At 42.9% G+C, this 21,665-nt stretch overlaps 1 protein-coding gene across 4 annotated transcripts in view; it reads right to left on the bottom strand.

The window, feature by feature from the left end:
- The window catches only part of entpd1 (ectonucleoside triphosphate diphosphohydrolase 1), a 120,608-nt gene that overhangs the window by 25,026 nt on the left and 73,917 nt on the right, over positions 1 to 21,665 (bottom strand). For all 4 annotated transcript variants that reach the window (XM_043712869.2, XM_087998825.1, XM_087998823.1 and 1 more), the window contains exons 5-6: positions 8,411 to 8,570; positions 5,873 to 6,082 (exon numbers count right to left, since the gene is read on the bottom strand). In XM_043712869.2, coding sequence (XP_043568804.1) covers positions 5,873 to 6,082; positions 8,411 to 8,570 — 370 coding nt within the window. The remainder of the gene's footprint in view (positions 1 to 5,872; positions 6,083 to 8,410; positions 8,571 to 21,665) is intronic.

The raw sequence follows: 21,665 nt of genomic DNA, 5'->3' as shown, positions 1-21,665 counted from the left end.
ACTATAAAAGTCAGAAATCTCAGGATCTATGTTAAAGATATCAATTTCTCAGCATTTTTAATCAAATTCCTGTCTTCTTATTCCTACAAACGTGGTTTCAAAATTTTTATTTCTAACCTTGATGTATTGACTTAGTCTTCCTGCAGAGATTCTTTCTGTTTTACCACCATTATAGCATTCTGATTCAGACCATAGTCCTTCCAAAGGACTGGAGGTGAGTGACTGCAAATCACAATGTTAGGCTAACTGATTTAATGAGCTCCCTCTTATACTCAAACCATTACAGTCATGAATCAATTCAGGCATTTATTTTGAAATGGAAAAAATGTCTTTGGAAACATAGAAAATTAATGACCTATTAGGAGGCCATTCAGCTCAGCTTGTCTATGACCAGCTGGAAAACAGTTAGCCAGTCAATGCTGCCTTACTGCAGTTGAGAGCCAATGTGACCTTTTTAAAATGTGATGAGGATTTCTGGTTTTTCCATGTTTCAGAAAATGAGGTCCAAACCCCCTCAGAAAGAAAAAAACTAGTGAACCTTGGAAATGGTATGAAGTGTAGTTCCATATTACAGAATTCCTCCAGTTTGGACTAGTTCCCTCATTTCCAAAGTTTACTTGTTTTTACTAATTCTTTCTTCTTTATTGGTGGAAAAAGCCCCTTTTCACCAACAGCCACACACATATTCCCCAACTCTAATCATCTTGCCAATGACCTTAAATCCCTACCCCTCATTGTTGACCTCTGAGCTCCAACAGAAATAAGTCTTTCATATCCATTTTGTCTGGGCGCCATGTAATTTATCTCTTTTCAACATTTTATATGCCAATGAACATAACTCCAGGCTATCCTCACATCTAAAATTCTTCAGCCATGCCAAAGTCTCCTCAGATACTGAAACCCTTTGTTCATATGCAGCAAGACCTGGACAGCATCCAAACTTGACCTGACAAAGTGGTAAGTTGCATTTGCAGACTCAAATGCATTTCCCAATATGGGAGAATCTAACCACCTCTCCTTCCCATTACTCTCTCACTGTACTTTGACCCATGCATTCATATGCTAATCTTATTCCCCAGTGCCAATTTGGTCATAACTCAGATAATAATCCATAGTATATTACATTTGAGTTTTGTGTTTTACTTTAGTACTTAGTTTCTCATACTGCATAGACAGAACCTCCTTGTCCTGTCTTTGTCATTGGTATCTCCAAAGATTGGATCCCACCCCTCCCAGTAAAAGTTCCTCTCCAGACCGGAGACAATGTCCTGAGCCCTGGTGCTGGCAGATGCACAGGTGCTTGGGTACATACTCATTGCTCCAGAAAACAGTGTCTATTCCCTTAACTACACTGCCCCTACCACGATTATATGGTGCCATGGTCAGTCAACTCATGTGCCTTGCTTTCATCCAAACAAGGTAAATAGCAGTCAAATCTGTTCGACAAATGCAAAGGCTAAATCTCCTGTATTCTTGTCCTTTGCGTCCCTCTACTTGTCTCACTTGTAGTCACACTGTCCTGTCCCTAACCACTGACCAAATCAGATTTAATTTCCTTTCTTATATATTTGATTAATCTTTTCACTAGTTCCAATATTATTTTAAAAGCTTTGGGAATAGAATAGAACTTAATCACTTACCAGATAGTTACCAAAAGTTTGTTCATCCTTAGTGGAATAATAACCAATAACTAGAGGGTGAAAAAGTTAAGACAAAAGGAATGCTTTCTCCTCCTCCTAATTTAACCCTCCGAATCACCAAACTCCCAGCACTCTGTTCAAAGCTATATTCAGTGCTAAGTTGCACTAAGATTACTGGCTTTATACACTTCCAAAACAAAAGAGTTAGCTGACTGCAGTTACAGAAAAACAGGTTTCAGGTACTTTCCTTAATTAGCTAACTTCAACCGTTCCTTCAGTGCATATCTTGTAAAACCCTGTTTAAAGCTGAAAAAAATTGGAACTGAACAATAGATTTCAGGTAAATGTTAACTATAAATTAAAAATATATTTTTACAAAGAGATTAAGAAACGTTTATCTTAATGTTAACGTGGCTTCAAGTGGACAGGGCCTGGGAAATGAATATTCAAGGCTACAAGTGCTATCGTAAGGACAGACTGACGGGCAGAGGGGGTGGGTGGCCATGTTGGTAAGGGATGATATTCAGTCCCTTGCGCAGGGGGATCTAGAATCAGGGAATGAAGAGTCAGTATGGACAAAGCTGAGAAATACTAAGGGTAAAAAGACCCTCTTGGGAGTTATCTACAGCCCCCAAACAGTAGTCTGGATGTCGGATGTAAATTAAATCAGGAGCTGAAATTGGCCTGTCGCAAAGATGTTACTACAATTGTTATGGGGGATTTCAACATGCAGGTAGACTGGGAGAATCAGGGTGGTATTGGACCTCAAGAAAGAGACTTTGTGGAGTGCCTCAGAGATGGATTCTTAGAACAGCTGGTGCTGGAGCCGACCAGGGAGAAGGCAATTCTGGATCTGGTTTTGTGCAATGAACCAGAATTGGTCAGGGACCTCGAAGTGAAGGAGCCATTGGGAAGTAGTGACCATAATACAATAAGGTTCAATCTGCAATTTGAGAGGGAGAGGGTACAATCGGAAGTGACAATATTTCTGTTGAATAAAGGGAACTATGGAGCTATGAGGGAGAAGCTGGCCAAAGTTCAATGGTGCAATACCTTAGCAGGGATGACAGTGGAGGAACAATGGCGGATATTTCTGTGTATAATGCAGAAGTTGCAGGATCGGTTCATTCCGAAAAGGAAGAAAGATCCTAGGAGGAGGCATGGGTGGCCGTGGCTGACAAGGGAAGTTAAGAAACATATAAAGATAAAAGATAAAAAGTATAACATAGCAAAGATGTGGGAAAATGGAGGACTGGGAAGCTTTTAAAGAACAACAGAGGATTACTAAGAAGGAAATACACAGAGAAAAAAATGAGGTACGAAGGTAAACTGGCCAATAACATAAAGGAGGATAGTAAAAGTTTTTTTAGGTATGTGAAAGGCAAAAAAATGGTTAAGACTAAAATTGGGCTCTTGAAGACAGAAACAGGGGAATATATTACGGGAAACAAAGAAATGGCAGAAGAATTGAATTGGTACTTCAGATCTGTGTTCACTGGGGAAGACACAAGCAATCTCCCTGAGGTAACAGTGGCTGAAGGACCTGAACTGAAGGGAATTTATATTTGCCAGGAATTGGTATTGGAGAGACTGTTAGGTCTAAAGGTTGATAAGTCCCTGGGGCCTGATGGTCTACATCCCAGGGTACTGAAGGAGGTGGCTTGAGAAATCGTGGATGCGTTGGTGATTATTTTCCAAAGTTCGATAGATTCGGGATCAGTTCCTGCAGATTGGAGGGTGGCTAATGTTGTGCCACTTTTTAAGAAAGGTGGGAGAAAGAAAGCAGGAAATTATAGACCAGTTAGTCTGACCTCCGTGGTGGGAAAGATGCTGGAGTCTATTATAAAGGATGAAATTATGACACATCTGGATAGTAATAACAGGATAGGTCAGAATCAGCATGGATCTACGAAGGGGAAATCATGCTTGACTAATCTTTTTGAATTTTTTGAGGATGTAACTCTGAAGATGGACGAGGGTGATCCAGTAGATGTAGTGTACCTGGACTTTCAGAAAGCTTTTGATGAAGTCCCACATAGGAGGTTAGTGAGCAAAATTAGGGCGCATGGTATTGGGGGCAAAGTACTAACTTGGATTGAAAGTTGGTTGGCTGATAGGAAACAAAGAGTAGTGATAAACGGCTCCATTTCGCCATGGCAGGCAGTGACCAGAGGGGTACCGCAGGTAAGAGTACTGGGACCGCTGCTTTTTACAATATATGTTAATGATATAGAAGATGGTATTAGTAATAACATTAGCAAATTTGCTGATGATACTAAGCTGGGTGGCAGGGTGAAATGTGATGAGGATGTTAGGAGATTACAGGGTGACCTGGACAAGTTAGGTGAGTGGTCAGATGCAGTTTAATGTGGATAAATGTATGGTTATCCACTTTGTGGCAAGAACAGGAAGGCAGATTACTACCTCAATGGAATCAATTTACGTAACGGGGCAGTACAGAGAGATCTGGGTGTTCTTGTACAGCGGTCAATGAAGGTAAGCATGTAGGTACAGCAGGTAGTGAAGAAGGCTAATAGCATGCTGGCCTTCATAACAAGAGGGATTGAGGTATAGAAGCAAAGAGGTTCTTCTGCAGCTGTACAGGGCCCTGGTGAGACCACACCTGGAGTACTGTCTGCAGTTCTGGTCACCAAATTTGAGGAAAGACATTCTGGCTATTGAGGGAGTGCAGTGTAGGTTCACGAGGTCAATTCCTGGAATGGCAGGATTACCTTACATTGAAAGACTGGAGCGACTGGACTTGTATACCTTTGAGTTTAGCAGACTGAGAGGGGATCTGATTGAGACATATAAGGTTATTAAAGGATTGGACACTCTGGAGGCAGGAAACACGTTTCCGCTGATGGGTGAGTGCCGAACCAGAGGACACAGCTTAAAAATATAGGGTAGACCATTTAGGACAGAGATGAGGAGAAACTTCTTCACCCAGAGAGTGGTGGCTGTGTGGAATGCTCTGCCCCAGTGGGCAGTGGAGGCCCAGTCTCTGGATTCATTTAAGAAAGAGTTGGATAGAGCTCTCAAGGATTGTGGAATCAAGAGTTATGGAGATAAGGCAGGAACAGGATACTGATTAAGGATGAACAGCCATGATCATATTGAATGGTGGTGCACCTATTGTCTATTGTCTAATGTTGTGAGCCTAGAAAATGCTTTTCCTCAAAAGGCAGTGGAAACAGAGTCCTTATATGTTTTTAAGTCAGAAGCAGATGGAGTCTTTCTAAGTGAGACGGTGAAATAGTATGGAGTATTCAATGGTATGGAGTATTCAGATCAGCCACGAATGGTGGAGAAGACTCAAAGAGCCAAATAGCTTACTCCTGGTCCTAAATCATATGTTCATGCATTCATTTATGACTTCTTAGGTGATTAAGTTGTAATACACAAAGGACCCTGGCATCACTGTTCATTAGAGAGAGAAAATTGATTCAGTAGCTTGAGGGGCATCACTCTGAAACAAGTATGGGACTAGGTAAGTAGGTCACCTTGAGCTATCACAGTTGGCATGGGACTGAATCCACTCTGTTGGCATTATTCTGATTTGCACACTGGCCGTCTGGTTATTTGAGCAATGCAGACCCACACGTGCCTACTTAATCACCTTATCCATAGCCCTATTACTTTCAGTGTTTTACAGATTAACGTCCCTCTATTGCTCTCACTATCTTCTAAGTTATTACTGATTCCTTTGTTTTCTTTCCTTATATACATCATCCCATACTCCTCCAGATTAAATTCCATTTGGCAATTTCTGCTACTTAACCAGTCCATTTATATATCCTGCAGTCTACTGATTCCCCCTCACTATCAACCATGTGGCAATTTCTGTATTATTCTGAAACATCATTATCATGTGTTTAAGTCTAAGTCATTAATATTAAATACAACAAAAAGGGCCTAAGATACTGAGTCTTATGGAATTAGCAGAAATTAGGTGAAATGAAACTTACAGCAATACACTGACTGGGGTCTATTTTTTAACAGACATTGAGAAAATAGAATGGTTAGTGCAGTGTCCCGAATGATGTGTGGTTTACAAGAAGTATTTTCTAATCAACCTGTCCAGAGATCTTATGACACACTGTGGTTGTGACCAGTGAGTGTGTGTTATCAGACACTCTAACCCTGCATATCCAGCACTTTTCACAGGGTTTGCAAACAGTCTTTGGTCAGGGTTAGGTAGGAAGGAAATTCTGTGCTCAGTCCTTTCTTACCTCCAGTTTTTCCAGTAGCAGTTTTAGGGCCTGATCCTTTCCATAACACAGGTAGCTGTGTGTGTATATGTTGTAACTCTTCCCATACAGACGCATTTTCAGAGCACTTTCCTCAGATTCAATCTTCTCACCAGGAACAAATGTAATCTGCGTGGAGGCACCGCCCAGGTCCAGCGCCCCCACTGTTTCAGGGTTTCCTCCTGCATTGACCTGATGAAGTTCATAAAGAGTGAGTGAGAAAGGTAAACATTATAGGCAGAAACACAATTGATCTCTGACATTTTCATTAGTTCAATTCATTCAATTATTACAACATGGTGAATGTACTGAATATTACAGGACTGAGAGTTATAATGTCTCCCCACAGCATAATCATTCAAATCGGTCCTGTCCCTCCTTCACACACAACAGCCCAGGGAGCTTTTTCCCTAATAGGGTAAACACACAATGCTCACAGATATACACAAACACATACAGACACACATTATTTCAGCGGGGGCTACAGCTAAGGAATGGTCTAAGGGTTAGGAGAACCAGGGACTGAAACTGGGGTGGTGCAGAGACGGGACTGGACAGGATGGGGCTGGGCTGGGCTGGAACTGTTTATTTTTGTCTTGCCATCACCCTCCCCATGGTTGTGAGTACCTCTAGTAATGGATCCCCTATGAATGAAGGATCTGTAGATCTGTGGTAGGTAGTCAATCAGGTTTTATGTATTTGTAAATGCCCACTCTTACTGATCCCCAAATCCCTTCATAACTTGTCCCCACCTCACTCACTGATCCTTCCTCTGTTATACACCCTCATGGACGATGCACACTGACCACCCCCTCCCTGACAACCCTCACTGACCCATCGCTTACTAACCATCCTTCGCTGACCATCCCTCAGCCCCCACCTCACCAACTCACCCTCACTGACCTTTCCCTCACCGGTCCCTCCCTCACTGACAACTTTTGACCCCTGTCACCAACCCACCCTCAGCGCTCCCTCCTTCACTGATCCACTCTCACTGACCCCTCCCTCACTAAACCACCCTCATTGGCCTCTCCTTCACTGACCCCTCCCACACAGATCTCTCCCTCATCTCTCCCTCCCTCACTGACAACCCTCTGACCACTATCATCATCCCTCAGCCCCCACCTCACCAACTCACCCTCACTGACCTTTCCCTCACCGGTCCCTCCCTCACTGACAACTTCTGACCCCTGTCACCAACCCACCCTCACCATCTCCTCCTTTACTGACCTCCCTCACTGACCCATCCTCACTGCCCCCTCCCTCACTAACCCCCCCTCACTGGCCTCTCCTTCACTGGCTCCTCCCACAATGACCCCTCCTGCACTGACTTCTCCCTCACGACCCCTCTTTCACTGACCCCTCTGTCAGTGACTCTCACTGACCCACTCTCAATACTCTATTCTCACTGATCCCAGAAAGCCTCTCTCACTGAACTCTCTCATCAGCCCTTCCTCAATTACCACTCCCTACTTGCCCCTGACTGATCCCCTTGCTAATCTATCCTCATGGACACATCCTCACTAACACATCCTCACCAATCCCTCTAAATGACTCACGCTTACTGACCCTCCCCCCACTGATCCACCTTCATTGACTCATCTTTACTGACTAGTGAAGGCGGCGTTTGGTATGCTTTCCTTTATTGATCAGAGTATTGAGTGCAGGAGTTGGAGGTCATGTTGCAGCTGTGCAGGACATTGGTTTGGCCATTTTTGAAATATTGCATGCAATTCTGGTCTCCTTCCTTTCGAAGGATGTTGTGAAACATGAAAGGTTTTAGAAAAGATTTAAAAGGATGTTGCCAGGGTTGGAGGATCTGAGCTATATGGAGAGACTGAATAGGCTGGGACTGGTTTCCCTGAAGCGTCGGAGGCTGAGGGAAATCCTTAGAGGTTTATAAAATAATGATGGGCATGGATAGGATAAATAGGCAATTTTTTTCCCCTGGGGTGGGGGAGTCCAGAACTAGAGGGCATAGGTTTAGTGTGAGAGGGGAAAAGATGGAAAAGGGACCCAAGGGCAATTTGTTTCATGCAGAGGTTGGTGCGTGTATGGAATGAGCTGCCAGAGGAAGTGGTGGAGGCTGGTACAATTGCAACATTTAAAAGGCATCAGGATGGGTATATGAATAGGAAGGGTTTGGAGAGATTTGGGCCGGGTGCTGGCAGGTGGGACTAGATTGGGTTGGGATATCTGGTCGGCATGGACAAGTTGGACCGAAGGGTCTGTTTCCATGCTGTACATCTCTGTGACTCTACTCCGATGGACTATCTGTCATTGATTCCACAAGTTCACACAGGCCTGCCCAGAACAGCTGGAACCATAAATGGCAATGAATGTTCACAAATCCTATATCCCCTGTGGGTTTCAGCCTGTGGTTCTTCAAAGGCTTATTAAGATTCCATTGTCAGACTATGAAGCGACACAGAAACCCTGAACTAATAAAGTTCAATAGTTGTTCTTTGCAGTTGGAATAGGGTCAAAGCAATATTTAATAGTTAGTGTTTCCAGAAATACCTTCCCGATGTTTTCCATTAGATAATTGACAGTAATCCATCCAAACACTCCCTCTTCCTGTCCTGTTATAATTTGTACCCCTTGGAAATCGAACGGATAAGTCTTAATGAACTCTTGCACTGATTTCATAAGTTGCTCAGCCAGAGCTTGGTTCTGTGATCTGGAAAACAAGACAAAAGAGGAGAAACTCAGGAATGTCCAAGTATCTAACGAGCAGATCCTCTGGATTCACTCTCCAACTGGTGACTGAGCTGCTGTGCACTGAGCTCAGTGGATCGACTTAGTTGATTTAATCAATAACTCGGTACAGTTCTGTTACCTGGCTCCCTCAGTCCTGAATCCTGTCTTGCACTATGGCTCTAAAAGTAGAGACAAAAAAAATGCAGATGCTTGAATCCAAAATAGATAGGCAGGAACCTGAAAGAACACAGCAAGCCAGGCAGCATTAGGAGGAGGAGTAGACAAAGTTTCGAGTTTAATCCTTCTTTAGGATTGGGGGTGGGTGTAGGGGGAGCTGCAGATAGAGGGGCTGGCGGGAGCAGGATGGTGAAGTGGGGATAGGTGAAGACAGGTAGAGGGTATGACCTGGTTGGAAAATGGGAGGGATGAATCCGGTAGATGGCTGGGAGAAGTGGAAGGGTGGGGGGAGGGGGGGGATGGGGGAAGGGAGGGCTGGGAAGGGAGTCAGGGGATGGAAAGGGAGGTTGTTTGAAATTGGAGAACTTAATGTTAAGTCCTTCAGGCTGTAGGTTGCCCAGACGGAAGATGAGGTATTGTTCCTCCAAACTGCGATTTGGTTTCTTGTAGCAAGGGTCAAGAATGGTCATGTCGGAAAGGAAGTGGGAAGGAGAATTAATATGGGCGGTGACTGGGAGGTCAGGTCAGCCCCTGCGGGCCCTGCTGGGATACTTGGCGAAACATGCCCTGAGTTTATGTTTGGTCTTTCCAATGTAGAGAAGGCCACATCAAGGCAGTACATATAGTAAAGTAGGTTAAGAGGCACCTGGAAGGGGCCCTGGATGGAAGTGAGGGGGATGGTGTAGCAGCAGGTTTTGCATCTTTTTCAGTTGCAGGGGAAAGTACCTAGGGGTTCGGGGTAAAGGGGGGGGTTAAATGGGGAGAGTGGCACAAACCAAAGACTGTCGAAGGGAACGGGGAGGGATGGGGAGAGGAAGATGTTGTTGGTGGTGGGGTCTATTTGGAGTTGGCAGAAGTGTTTAAGGATGATACGATGAATGTGGAGACTGGCGGGGTGTTAGATGATGTCACGGGGGATTCTGTCTTTATTGCGTTGTGGGGGGTTTAAAGCAGTGGTATGGGGAATGGAGGTGGTGCAGTGAAGGGCTGTCTGGTGACAGAGGGAGGAAAGCAGCATTCTTGCCTATGATTCACCAGGTTCTGGACTGAGTCTTTCAACATAAATTTGAGCACAAAGAAACCAAGACTGACACTCCAGCTCAGGGCACACTGGTGGTGGTGTTGCTCAGGTAAGATGTGAAACCAAGGTCTCATCCACCTTATCAGAATAGAACATGGGGATTTTTCCTGATGTCTAAGGCAACATTTATCCCTTAACCAACATCATACAAACAGATAATTTGTAATAGCTGTATTAATAATTATAGCAATTAATGATAAGAACAGAAGAAATAGAAGCTAGAACAGGCCATTCAGCCCCTCAAGCCTGACCTTCCATTCTATAAGATCGTGGATAATATGCCCCAGGCCTCAACTCCTCTTTTGTGCCAGCTCCTCATATCCTCAACATCAATCCACCTCATCTTTAAATACTTAAGAGATCTAGACTCCACAACTCTCTGGGGTAGACAATTCCAGACATTCACTACCCTCAGAGAGGGAATTCTTTATATCTCAGTTTATAATTAATGTTCCCTTATTCTGTAACTATGACAGTTTAAGATTAACTGACCCTCACTGTTTCATCGAGTTTGAGATGCTCCCACGACCAAAATATGTTCCCAACATCTACCCTCTTAATCTTGAATGTTTCAGTAAGACCAGATTCTTTTAAACTTTAATGAATAGTAGCCTGACCTGTTTAGCTGTTCTTAATAAGTCAATAACTTGATCCCTAGAATCAATCTAGGGAATCTCTTTCAAACTGCCTCCAGTGCCAGTAGATCCTTTATGAAACATGGAAACAGATAGCCAACACAGTACTCCAAGGTGCATCCTCACCAATATACTAGACAGCTGTAACAGGATTTACCTGTTTTTACATTCCAACCCTACATCAATAAAGGCCAAAAATCCATATGCTTGCTTAGTTACTTAACATAGAACATAGAACAGTACAGCACAGCAAAAGCCCTTTGGCCCTTGATGTTGTACCAACCTCTTATCCTACTCTAAGTTCAAACTAACCTACATACCCTTCAATTTACTACCATCGACGTGCCTATCCAAGAGTCAGTTAAATGTCCATAATATATCTGACTTTACATTGGCAATGCATTCCACGCACCCACTCTCTGTGTAAAGGCCCTACCTCTGACACCCACACTAAACCTTCCTCCAATCACCATTATGACTTCAAGAACCAGGGGAATCTGTATCGGGAGTTTTGATGAGGTTAAGATAACTGGCAGAGGCATGCGACTTTGATTTAGTCCTTAATGAGATGCTGAGACACCTTTTGGCATGTGGGATTAATGACGTAACCGTAGCTGAAGCCTAATTGTACTTCAAACAACCACTATAACGGTCTTTGTCATTAGAAAATGAGGCACATGCAGCAAATGAGTTACAGGGTATGCCTTTGGAAGTGGACATCCTCACCAGTCTGACTGACCTTCGGGGCCAGCATCTGAGTGAAGGCAATTGCATAGCCTCACTCAGGACATAGCCTAAACAGAGGGACTCTAGGTCAGCCCACAGCAAAACCCCAAAACAAAACCAACTCTCAGCCAAATGGTTAACATTTTCTTCAAGATCAGGATTGGCAAACCATTGTAGTTGCTGCCAGCATGTGGACTCGAGAGAGCAAAAGAGTCCCACTAGACCCAACTTGAGTAAGAGAACTCTTAGGCTGGTATCCAGGAGAGTGCACACCCTGGAAAGCTCACTACCTCTGGCTTGGAATAGTTCAATTGCTTAACAACATCCAAATCGGAACCAATCAAAATAAATGTCTGGTTAAATGGTCAGTCAGTTCTAATGGAGGTTGATACCAGCATGGCTGTAACAGTGATTGCAGAAACAGTCTTTAACAAAATTTGCCCTTGACTCGAACCTTTATGTTTGTGCAAGATTTCAGCTAGACTGAGAACCTACACCAGGGAACTTTTATTAAGGGTACAACTTTGGTTGCAGTCTGTTATGAGAAGTAGCTGGTTCAGTTACCACGGAATGTTGCAAAAGGATCAGCACCAAGCTTATTGGGGCAAAACTGGTTGAGAAAGATTCATCTTGATTGGTTAACACTTTTCAATTAGAAAATACCTGCCTGAGTGAAGTCCTAATTAAATACCCGGAGGTTTTTCATGAAGGTCGAGGGACGACCAAAGGAGCCAAGGCCACTTTGCATGCTGACCAGGAAACAATTCCACAACTTTGCCAGGCCCACCAAGTGTCGTTTGTCTTGTGGGCAGAAGTAGAGGCAGAAATCAGAAGAAATCGGAAAGCGAAGGAATCATCAAACCAGTCCAGTTTGCAGAATGGGCAGCACTGGTCGTACTGATTTTGAAGCCTGATGGCTTGGTTCCCTTTTGTTATGCAAACAGTAAACCACTTTTCGCAGCTGGATAAACACCCAATCCCTTGCATTGAGGATTCATACATAAAGTTGGCAGGGGGCTGTCCTTCACGAAGTTGGGCATGAGTGATGCGTACTTGCAGTTGTGGTTAGATGAGGATTCCTGGAAGTATACTGCAATTAATACATGTAAGGATTTTGTACTAATATCTGAGACTGCCATTTGGGGTACCATCAACCTGTGCAATTTTTCAGCGGACAATGGACAACATTTTACAAGGTCTACCTCAGGTCACCATTTATCCAGATGACATGCCAATAACAGAGAAGACCAATAAGGAGCACTTAGAGAACTTGGAAATAGTCCTTATACATTTCTCCCAGGCAAGCATATGCCTAAGGAAGGAAAAATGTGTGCTCTATGACCCCCCAAGTGACCTAGTTGGGCTACAGTGTCAATAAGACATAGTTACACCCATTGTTAGATGAAGCGAGGACGATTAAACGTGCCATGCCTCTCACGTCTGTACGGGAGCTTAGATCTTTCCTTGAGGCTGGTGAATTATTATGGAAAGTCCATACATAACCTGGCCTCCATCATGGCACCTTTATATCAACTCTTGAAAAAAGAGTCAGCCTTGGAAATGATCGCGTAACCAAGCCATAACTTTCATGTAAGTGAAGAAACAGCTACGATCCTCTAAGGTGTTGGCACACAATGATCCCATGTGAGATCTGATATTGACATATGATGCCTCCCCGGGGTAGCATTAGCTCACAGGTGGCCCAATGGAGAGGAATGCCCAATGGTGTATGCATCCAGGACTTTGACTAAAACATAACATAAACATACCAGGTAGAGAAGGAAAGTTTGGCTATCATATTTGGAGTCAGGAAGTTTCACTAATACCTTAATAAATTTATAATTATAATGGACCATATTCTCTGCTAGGCCTACTTAAAGAGGACAATGCAGTACCGTCCATAGCATTCAGTGTTGGACTCCAATAGAGTACTAAATGCACAGAATTACATGTTGGAACACCACGCGCGAGGCCAAGTAATGAATGGGGATGCATTGAGCTGCCTCACACTCACATTGGTGGTACTGCCACTGGGAGAATCCACAATGGTTTTAAATTTTCTGGACACACTTCCAGTCACAGCTGACAACATCAGACTTTGGATGCAGAAAGAGCCAGTCCTGGCAAACCAGCTGATGGTGAAGGAGGAAACTAAAGGGCCGTCACAACCAGAATTGAAGCCGTTCTGTACCTGGAGAGACCAAATCACAGGAGAGGATGACATATTATTATGGGGAGCAAGAGTGATTGTTCTGTGCAAAGGTTGCCACCAGATACTGGCTGAACTCCACCAAGGTCATCCAGGGGTTTCCAAATTGAAGATGTTGGCGTGAAGTTATGTCTCGTGGCCTGGATTGGATGCAGACATAGCTGCATTGGTGGGGCAGTGCTCAAAGTGCCCATGGGGACAAAAATTACCACCATCAGCTCCCCTACATTCATGGAATGGCTAGGTAAACATTGGACTCGTTTACACTCGGTTCTTTCATAGGCTCAATGCTCTTAGTCATTGTGGACAGCTGATTGTGAAGTGCTGGATCTACATAGTGTTCATTCGTCAAATATGGAGACGATGATAGAAAACCTGTGCGCATCTTTTGCAGGACACTGACTCCCGGAAGTGTTGGTCATAGATAATGGGACATCGTTTCTGAGCAGGGAATTTGAGTATTTCCTAAAGTCGAATGGTATTCGACCTATAAATACACCTCCATACTACTCATCATCCAATGGTCTGGCAGAAAGAGCAGTACAAACTTTGAAGACTGGCTTGAAGAAACAGCCTACAGCTTCACTAAATGCCAAACTGTCCCAATTCCTATTTGTTTATAGGACCATCGCTCACTCGACTCAACTACAGGAATTGTTCCAGCAGAGTTGCTAATGGAGAGAAGACTCAGAACCAGGTTAAATCTGATCTTCCTGGACCGTGGAAGGTGTAAAATGGCATCAGGAACAACAATGCCAGATGCAAGACTCCGCTAAGTGAGATGCTTTTCTTCAGGGAATGAAGTTTGGTGTAGAAACCGTGGGAATGGCCCTGCATTAGTAAGAGACCTGGTTGACGCGAGATCAGGTCCAGTAACATATAAAGTTCAGGTAGTTGTGATGGTCCTAACGAGCATGTGGAATGTACAAAAGCTTCAAACTCGCAGACAGGGTGGGAGCAAAATGTCAATATCCTGGAAACTACCATTGACTAGTGCTGAATACTTTGCTAGTGCTTCCAAATAAACCTGTTGGGCTATAACCTGGTGTTGTTGATTTTTAATTTTGTCCACCTCTGTCCAACACCAGCACCTTCAAGCTTTTGGACAAATACAGGACCAGGAGGCCTGGGTAAAGGTACAGAGATGTGTATTGATATCATTGAACAGATTAATTAAAAAATTAAGTAGACCCAGGGGTTCTTGTGGTACAACGGTAGTGTTCCCATTTTTGATCCATGGAGGCCTGTTCAAATCCCATACGCTTCAGAGAGGTATCATAAATCTCTGAACAAAGATTGATTTTTTAAAAAAAATTCAAAGCAGACCAAGGAACTGCCATACGTAGTGGCTCTATTTTGGTATTCAACAATAGTCAATGTTGCTTTCCAACGGGCTTCCTGAGCTATTAACTTGATGACAACAGTCAAGAAAAGTTTTAGTCAGCTTTGCCTTTCAATGAACCCAATAAGGCTGTGACAGGAAATTTTAAAAATGCCACTGTTTGGCAAACTGGAACGTTAAAATGCAGGTATGGAGGATTGGCCCCAAGTGGGAAGGTGATAAATTATACTATTATCGCTGGACTGTTAATCCAGAGACCCAAGCAATATTCTAGGGACCCAGGTTCAAATCCCACCATGGCAGATGGGGGAATTTGAATTCAATTTAAAAAAACTTGGAATTAAGAGTCTAAAAATGACCCATGAATTGATTGTCAGGAAAAAGAAGTATCATCTAGTTCACTAAATGTCCTGTAGGAAAGGAAACTTCCATCCTTACTTGTTCGGCCTACATGTGATGACAGGCCCATAGCAATGTGGTTATCTCATAATTGCTGGATGGACAATAAATGCTGGCCTATCCAGCGATGCCCTCATCCCGCAAGTGAATAAAAATGTATGCTGAAAGAATGGGATACTTTTTCATACAGACAGGTTAGAAGGGGATCACTGACAAAAAGTCATTCTCCTGACCACTTGTGGGGCCCTGACTTTTAGCATCATAAAGAGTTTAAACTACCCAGCAGCCCCAAGTCAAAAATCCTTTGACAAACTGATAGATATGATAGCGGACCCCTAATGCTGTGCCTTTATTTAAGAAAGGCTAGAAGGAGAAGCCTGGGGACTATAGACTGGTGAGTCTGATATGTATAGTGGGTACATTGTTGGAGGAGATTCTGAGAGATAGGATTTACATGCATTGGAGAGGCAATGACTGATTAGGGATAGTCAGCATTGTTTTCAATGTGGGAAATTGTGTCTCACAGACTTGAGTTTTTTGAGGATTTAAGCAGAAAGATGGATGGGGGCAGATCAGTAGACATTGTTTACATGGACCTGAGTAAAGCATTTGACAAGGTTCTACATGGTAGACTGATTAGTAAAGTTAGATCACATGGGATTCAGGAAGAGTTTGCCAACTGGGCAGTGGTGGAGAGCTGCTTTTCAGACTAGAGGCTTATGACCAGCAGTGTTTTGCAAGAATCAGTGCTGGATCCACTGTTGTCTGTCATTTATATAAACGACTTGGATGAGAATTTTGAAGATTGTGGATGACACCAAAATTGAGGGATCTTATCAATTGGGCCAATGGGCTGAGGAGTAGCAGATGGAGTTTAGAATCCTAGACTGTGAAAACAGGCCATTTGGCCCAACAAGTTCACACCGACCCTCTGAAGAGCATCCACCTAGACCCATGGCTAACACTCCTAACCTGCACATCCTTGAACACCATGGGCAATTTAGCATGGCCAATCCACCTTCCCTGAACATAGTTAGTCTGTGGGAGGAAACTGAAGCATCTGACAGAACCCCACGCAGACACGGGGAGAATGTGCAAACTCCACACAGACAGTCACTCAAGGGTGGAATCAAAAATCAAACACTGGGACTGTGAGACAACAGTGCTAACCACTGATCTACTATGCTGCCAATTTGGATAAATGCGAACTATTGCATTTTGGTGAAACAAAAGGCAGGACTCATACAGTTAATGGTAGGACCCTGGATAGTGTTGTCGAACAGAGACACCTAAGGGTTCAGGTACACAGTTCATTAAAAGTTGTGTCACAGGTAGACAGGGTGGTTAAAAAGGCATTTAGCATGCTTACCTGCTTTGCTCAGACCATTGACTATCGGAGTTGGGACGTTATGTTGAGGTTATACAAGGCATTGGTGAGGATACTTTTGGAGTTCTGTGTAAATTCTAGTTGCCCTTCTATAGGAAGGATATTATTAAATTGGAGAGGTTTCAGAAAAGATATACCTGGGTGTTGCTGGGACCAGAGAGTCTAAGCTATAAGGCTAGGCTGGGACGTTTTTCACTGGAGCACAGGAAGTTATGGAGTGACCTTATCGAGGTTTTTAAAATCATGAGGGGCATAGATAGGGTGAACAACCTTTTCCCTAGGAGGGCGTGTTCAAAACAAGGAGGCATACTTTGAAAGTGAGAGGAGAAAGATTTAAAAAAGACCTGAGGGGCAACTTTTTCCACACAGAGGATGGTTTGTATCTGGAATGAACTGCCAGAGGAAGTGGTAGATGCAGGTACCCTTACAACATTTAAAAGGCATTTGGACTAGTTCATGAAAAGAAAAGGTATACAGGGATATGGGTCAAACACAGGCAAGTGGAACTAGTTTAGTTTGGGGAACTTGGTCAACATGGATAAGTTGGACTGAAGGGTCTGTTTCCATGCTGTATGATTCTACAACTACAAGCCATCTGTTATATTGCAGCGTTATGGGTTTAACATGACAAGTAGATTTCCTGGGGAACCAATTACTGAATTTTTGATGAAACGGTGGAAATTGGCAGAACATTGAGTACGGTTCAGCACTTCAGGAAATGTTAAAGGATCACTTAGTGTGTGGAATTAATAATATTGCGACTTATAGGAAACTACTGACTGAACTACATTGGGATCTCAAAAAGAACTGGCCCTATCCCGTAAAAAATGTGGGATAAAGGGGCTCAGGATCTTCAGGGCCCCTGGATAGTACCGATCTCAACCCTTGGTGACCCCCATACCATAGAGCCATGTCCCCAGTCTATAATATCTACAGCCCTCATTTGTTGCCAAGGAAGGGCAACTGGAGTTGGAGGCTGCAAGGTTCCTGAACTGGACGCAAAGTTTGTCCACAATACAGTGAGGAGCAAAAATATCCATGCTGTGCTTACGTTATAGAGTCTGCCAAGATAAGGCTACCCCAATAGGTGAATGGCATATCACCCAGTTTGAAGGGCAAAGTCACCTCAAGACAGGGCTTTGTAAATAAATCAGGCCGAGGAATTGATAAAGCTAAATTATATCATTGCTCTCAAATTGGTGACAATAATATAAGACCTCAGGTAAATAGCCACCTGTTGAAATGGACATAGATACAGGTGACACTGTATTTACTGTTTGGGAGAAAAACTATAGGAAACTCCAATGGGACATCTTGCCTTTAGGTCTGTAAGACACTAGGGCTAGACTGACTAACACTGGCAGAGGTAGAAAGGAAGTATGACCAGATTGAGAAAGAAGACCTGGCCATTGCTTGAATGGTGAAAGAATTCCACCAGTATGTCTCCTGTCGGTGTTTCACCATATTAACTAATGACAAACCTCTGCTGGGCCTCTTCAAGGAAGACAAGGCGATCCCACCATTGCATCAGCTCTGATCCAATATTAAGCATTGTTATTGGGTACCCATGAATATATCTGGGAACATCGTCTAGGAATCCAAATGGTGAATGTGAATGCCTTGAGCTGTCTGCCACTACCCACCAGCATACTTTCACCTCTGAAGATGGATGAAGTCATCATGACTTTAAATTTCATGGATGCTCTCTACCAGAACTGGGCAAGCAAATCGAGACTTGGATCCAAAAGGACTTTACATTGGCAAAGCTACAGCAATGGCTGAAAATGTGTTGCTGGAAAAGTGCAGCAGGTCAGGCAGCATCCAAGGAACAGGAGAATCGACGTTTTGGGCATAAGCCCTTCTTCAGGAATGAGGAAAGCTACAGCAATATCATCCTAAATGGTGGATGACAAGGATGTCCTATGGATGGGTTGAAACCCTATATCTTAAAGTATCAGGAGTTGAGCATTGAAGATTTCAGTATCTTATGTTTGTCCCACATCCAAGTCAGTGACCAATACTCCAAGAATTGCATAAAGGTCACTCATGAATTTTGAAAATGAAAATGAAAATGCTCACAAGGAGCAATGTTTGGTATCTTAGTACAGACACAGATATCGACAACTTGGTCAAGCGGTGGAAAAAGTGCCAGGAAAACCAGAAGGCTCCACCAGCAGCCTCAATGCACCATTGGAAAAGGTCAGGCAGATCCAGGGTGTGAGTCCATGCAGATTCATTGGGCCATTTATGGGCTCTATCAACACAATTCAAAATGGTTGAACATGCACGGAATGGCCTCGAATGCGTCTTTCAACATCATAGGAAATCTGCCAATCTTTTAGTATGCATGGTGCACCTGAGGTCCGTGTAATAGTCAATGGGACCCCAATGGAGAATTTTAGATTGTTTGAAGACAAATGGGGTAAGCCACATCCCCACCCTACCATCCATCCTCAAATGGTTTGGCTGAGCAAACAATCCAGATATTCAAGCAGGAGAATAGCAGAAGGAAGGAATATATAGGGTTTTTGGAAAAGATGCTTGCACTTCTCTTCAACTATAGGACAATACTGCAGATAATGATGGGAAAGATGTAGTGGCATTGGAGGAGATTCAGAGGAGGTTGATCACTAGATTGACCCCAGAGATGAGGGGTTTGTCATATGAACAGAGATTGAACAGCTTAGGCCTATACTCTCTGGAATTTAAAAGGAGTGAGGGGAGATCAAATTCAGGTATTCAAGATGATAAAAGGTGTGGATAAAATATACGTGGAGTGGATGTTTTTTTTTGTGGAGCATTCTAGTATGAAAGATCATAGTCTTAGGATAAAGGGTAGCAAATTTAAAACAGAGTTGAGGAGAAACTACTTCTCCCAAAGAGTTGTAAATCTATGGAATTCAATACCCCAAAGAGCGGTGGATGCTGGGACAGTGAGTACATTTTAGAAAGAGTTAGAGAGATTTTTTATTGGTAATGATTTGAAGGGATAGGGAGAGAAGGCAGGAAAATGGGGGTGAAGAGCATGTCAGCCATGATCGAATGGTGGAACAGACTCGATGGACCAACTGATCTAATTCTGTTCCTATATCTTTTGAACTTATGAGTAGTCCCAGTGGAACTACTGATTGGCCAACTCCTTTGGAGAAGCTTAGCCTGAATTTTCCAAATCTAGGTGGCAAGATTGAATTAAAACATGGAGCCCAGAAAAGGTACCAAGATGGGCATGGGCCAGATGAAGATTACATTTTTCCCTTATATACCCCGCAGTCACCAACTCCTCAGGTATTTGGCTTGATTCATCTGAATCAATAGCTGGTCCAAGAAAGATTTTTTCTTCTTTTCAAATGCATGTTCTGTTTCTCCTGGCCAAATTCTCTATTGTGCTTTCTGCATTAAATAAAATGTTGCTGTTTGAGAATTCTTAATAATGTTTGAACTGTGTCTTCACTACTAACTGGACTACTTGTTCTAGAGTTAGATCCTTTTTGACTTACTGAATTTCTTCGATCCAAAGACAATTTTGTCACAAGTGAGCTCATGTTGTAAGTATGCATACTTCAAATAGTGTACGTAAGTAATTAGTGCAGCTATTTCCACACTCTTGTGGACGTTGGTACCTGCTATTGAGGGGTGATCTCACCAGTTTCCGATTTGTTCTTGAAGTGAAATACTTATCAAAAGCTATTATCAAAAGTTAAATGTAGTTTGTTTTTCCATGATCTGATGTCTATGGAACACCATGGAGAAGTGCAATAACCTGTTTTGTATTTCATACTAGCCACTATCCAATTTTATTGTGCCTTTTCCCAATCCATCAAAACAAATTAGCCCCTCATGCCTTCTTAGCTTTCCTTGTTTAGAATAAATACCATAGTTCCAAACTGAGCTATATCACATTGAAACTTAGTACAAAATGATTTATATTATTGTCACTATTTCTCAAAGGCTCCTTTAAAGCAAGGTTATTAATTAGCCTTTTTCATCACAAAGTACCATATCTAAAATGGCCTAATCCCTAATTGATTCTTCAATACTTGCTCCAGTTGTGTTCTATTACCCGAAGACCAGATAGGATGGCAGATTCAGTCTTTAATGAACAAGATGGGTTTTACAACAATTGACAGTGATCACATAGTTGCCATTAGACCAGATTTTTATTCCAGATTTTATTGAATCCAGATTTCACTATCTGCCATAGTGGGATTCAAAGCCATTTACCAAGAATAGTTTCTGGGGTTCTGGATTATTAGTCCAACAACACTAATACTACACCACCACCTCTTACATGATGCAAGCTTTTACTACATCTGTCTTGTAATTTTACTTATCACTTTTCTACTTTTTGTTACTAGTATGGCTTCCCTGTAATTTGACCTTCCTCTCATGTTCGCTTTTGTGGCCTCTCCATCATTGAATATCTTTAAGGTGGGATAGATTGATTTTTGGCCTCTTAGCAAATTGAGGGAAATGAGTAGCAAGTGGGAAAGTAGATTAAACTTGAGATCAACCATATTAATATTGAATGGTGGACCAGGCTCAATGGGCCGAATGGTCTCCTTTTGCTCTTGTTGTGTTCTTGCGAAGGTTCATTCCATTCAGCTTATAATTAACTTAAGACAGTCTCTCCACAAAGGGGGAGCTCTCCTCTTCGGTCAACTGATCAGTCATTTCATTCAGATAACTCACAAACTAGACCAGATATTTGTCAGCTCACCAATGAGTTTCATAGGTCAAGTCTGAATAAACCTAACGGGATTAGAAACAAGAGTGGGAGTGTCCAGTCTAGTCATTCAAGTCTGTTCCACTGCCATTGATCTTCTCCCTCAATTTCATCTTCCTACACTAATCCTAAGATCTTTAATTGTCTCATCCCCCCCTCAGAAATATGTTGACCTTTGCCGTCAATATACTCAATGACTGAGAACCCAACCTGAGGTAGAGAAGTCTGAAGATCCATGATCCTCTAAATAATAAGAAATGTTGTATTAGCTCAGTTCCAAGCAACTGGTTCCTGTCTTGTGACTTATGAACATGACCAGCGGCCCCACTCTCTCTCTCTCCAGCCAAGGTGACTAACAACCTGAAACCAATTGATGCACAGGTCATGAGTATATGC

Source organism: Chiloscyllium plagiosum, unplaced genomic scaffold, assembly GCF_037043375.1.
Source record: "Chiloscyllium plagiosum isolate Xiang-an unplaced genomic scaffold, Cpla_swu_hap1 HiC_scaffold_22, whole genome shotgun sequence".
In the NCBI taxonomy this organism is placed as follows: Eukaryota; Metazoa; Chordata; class Chondrichthyes; order Orectolobiformes; family Hemiscylliidae; genus Chiloscyllium; species Chiloscyllium plagiosum.
The sequence above is the reverse complement of the archived record's forward strand: the minus strand, read 5'-3'. Positions and strand labels throughout refer to the sequence as shown.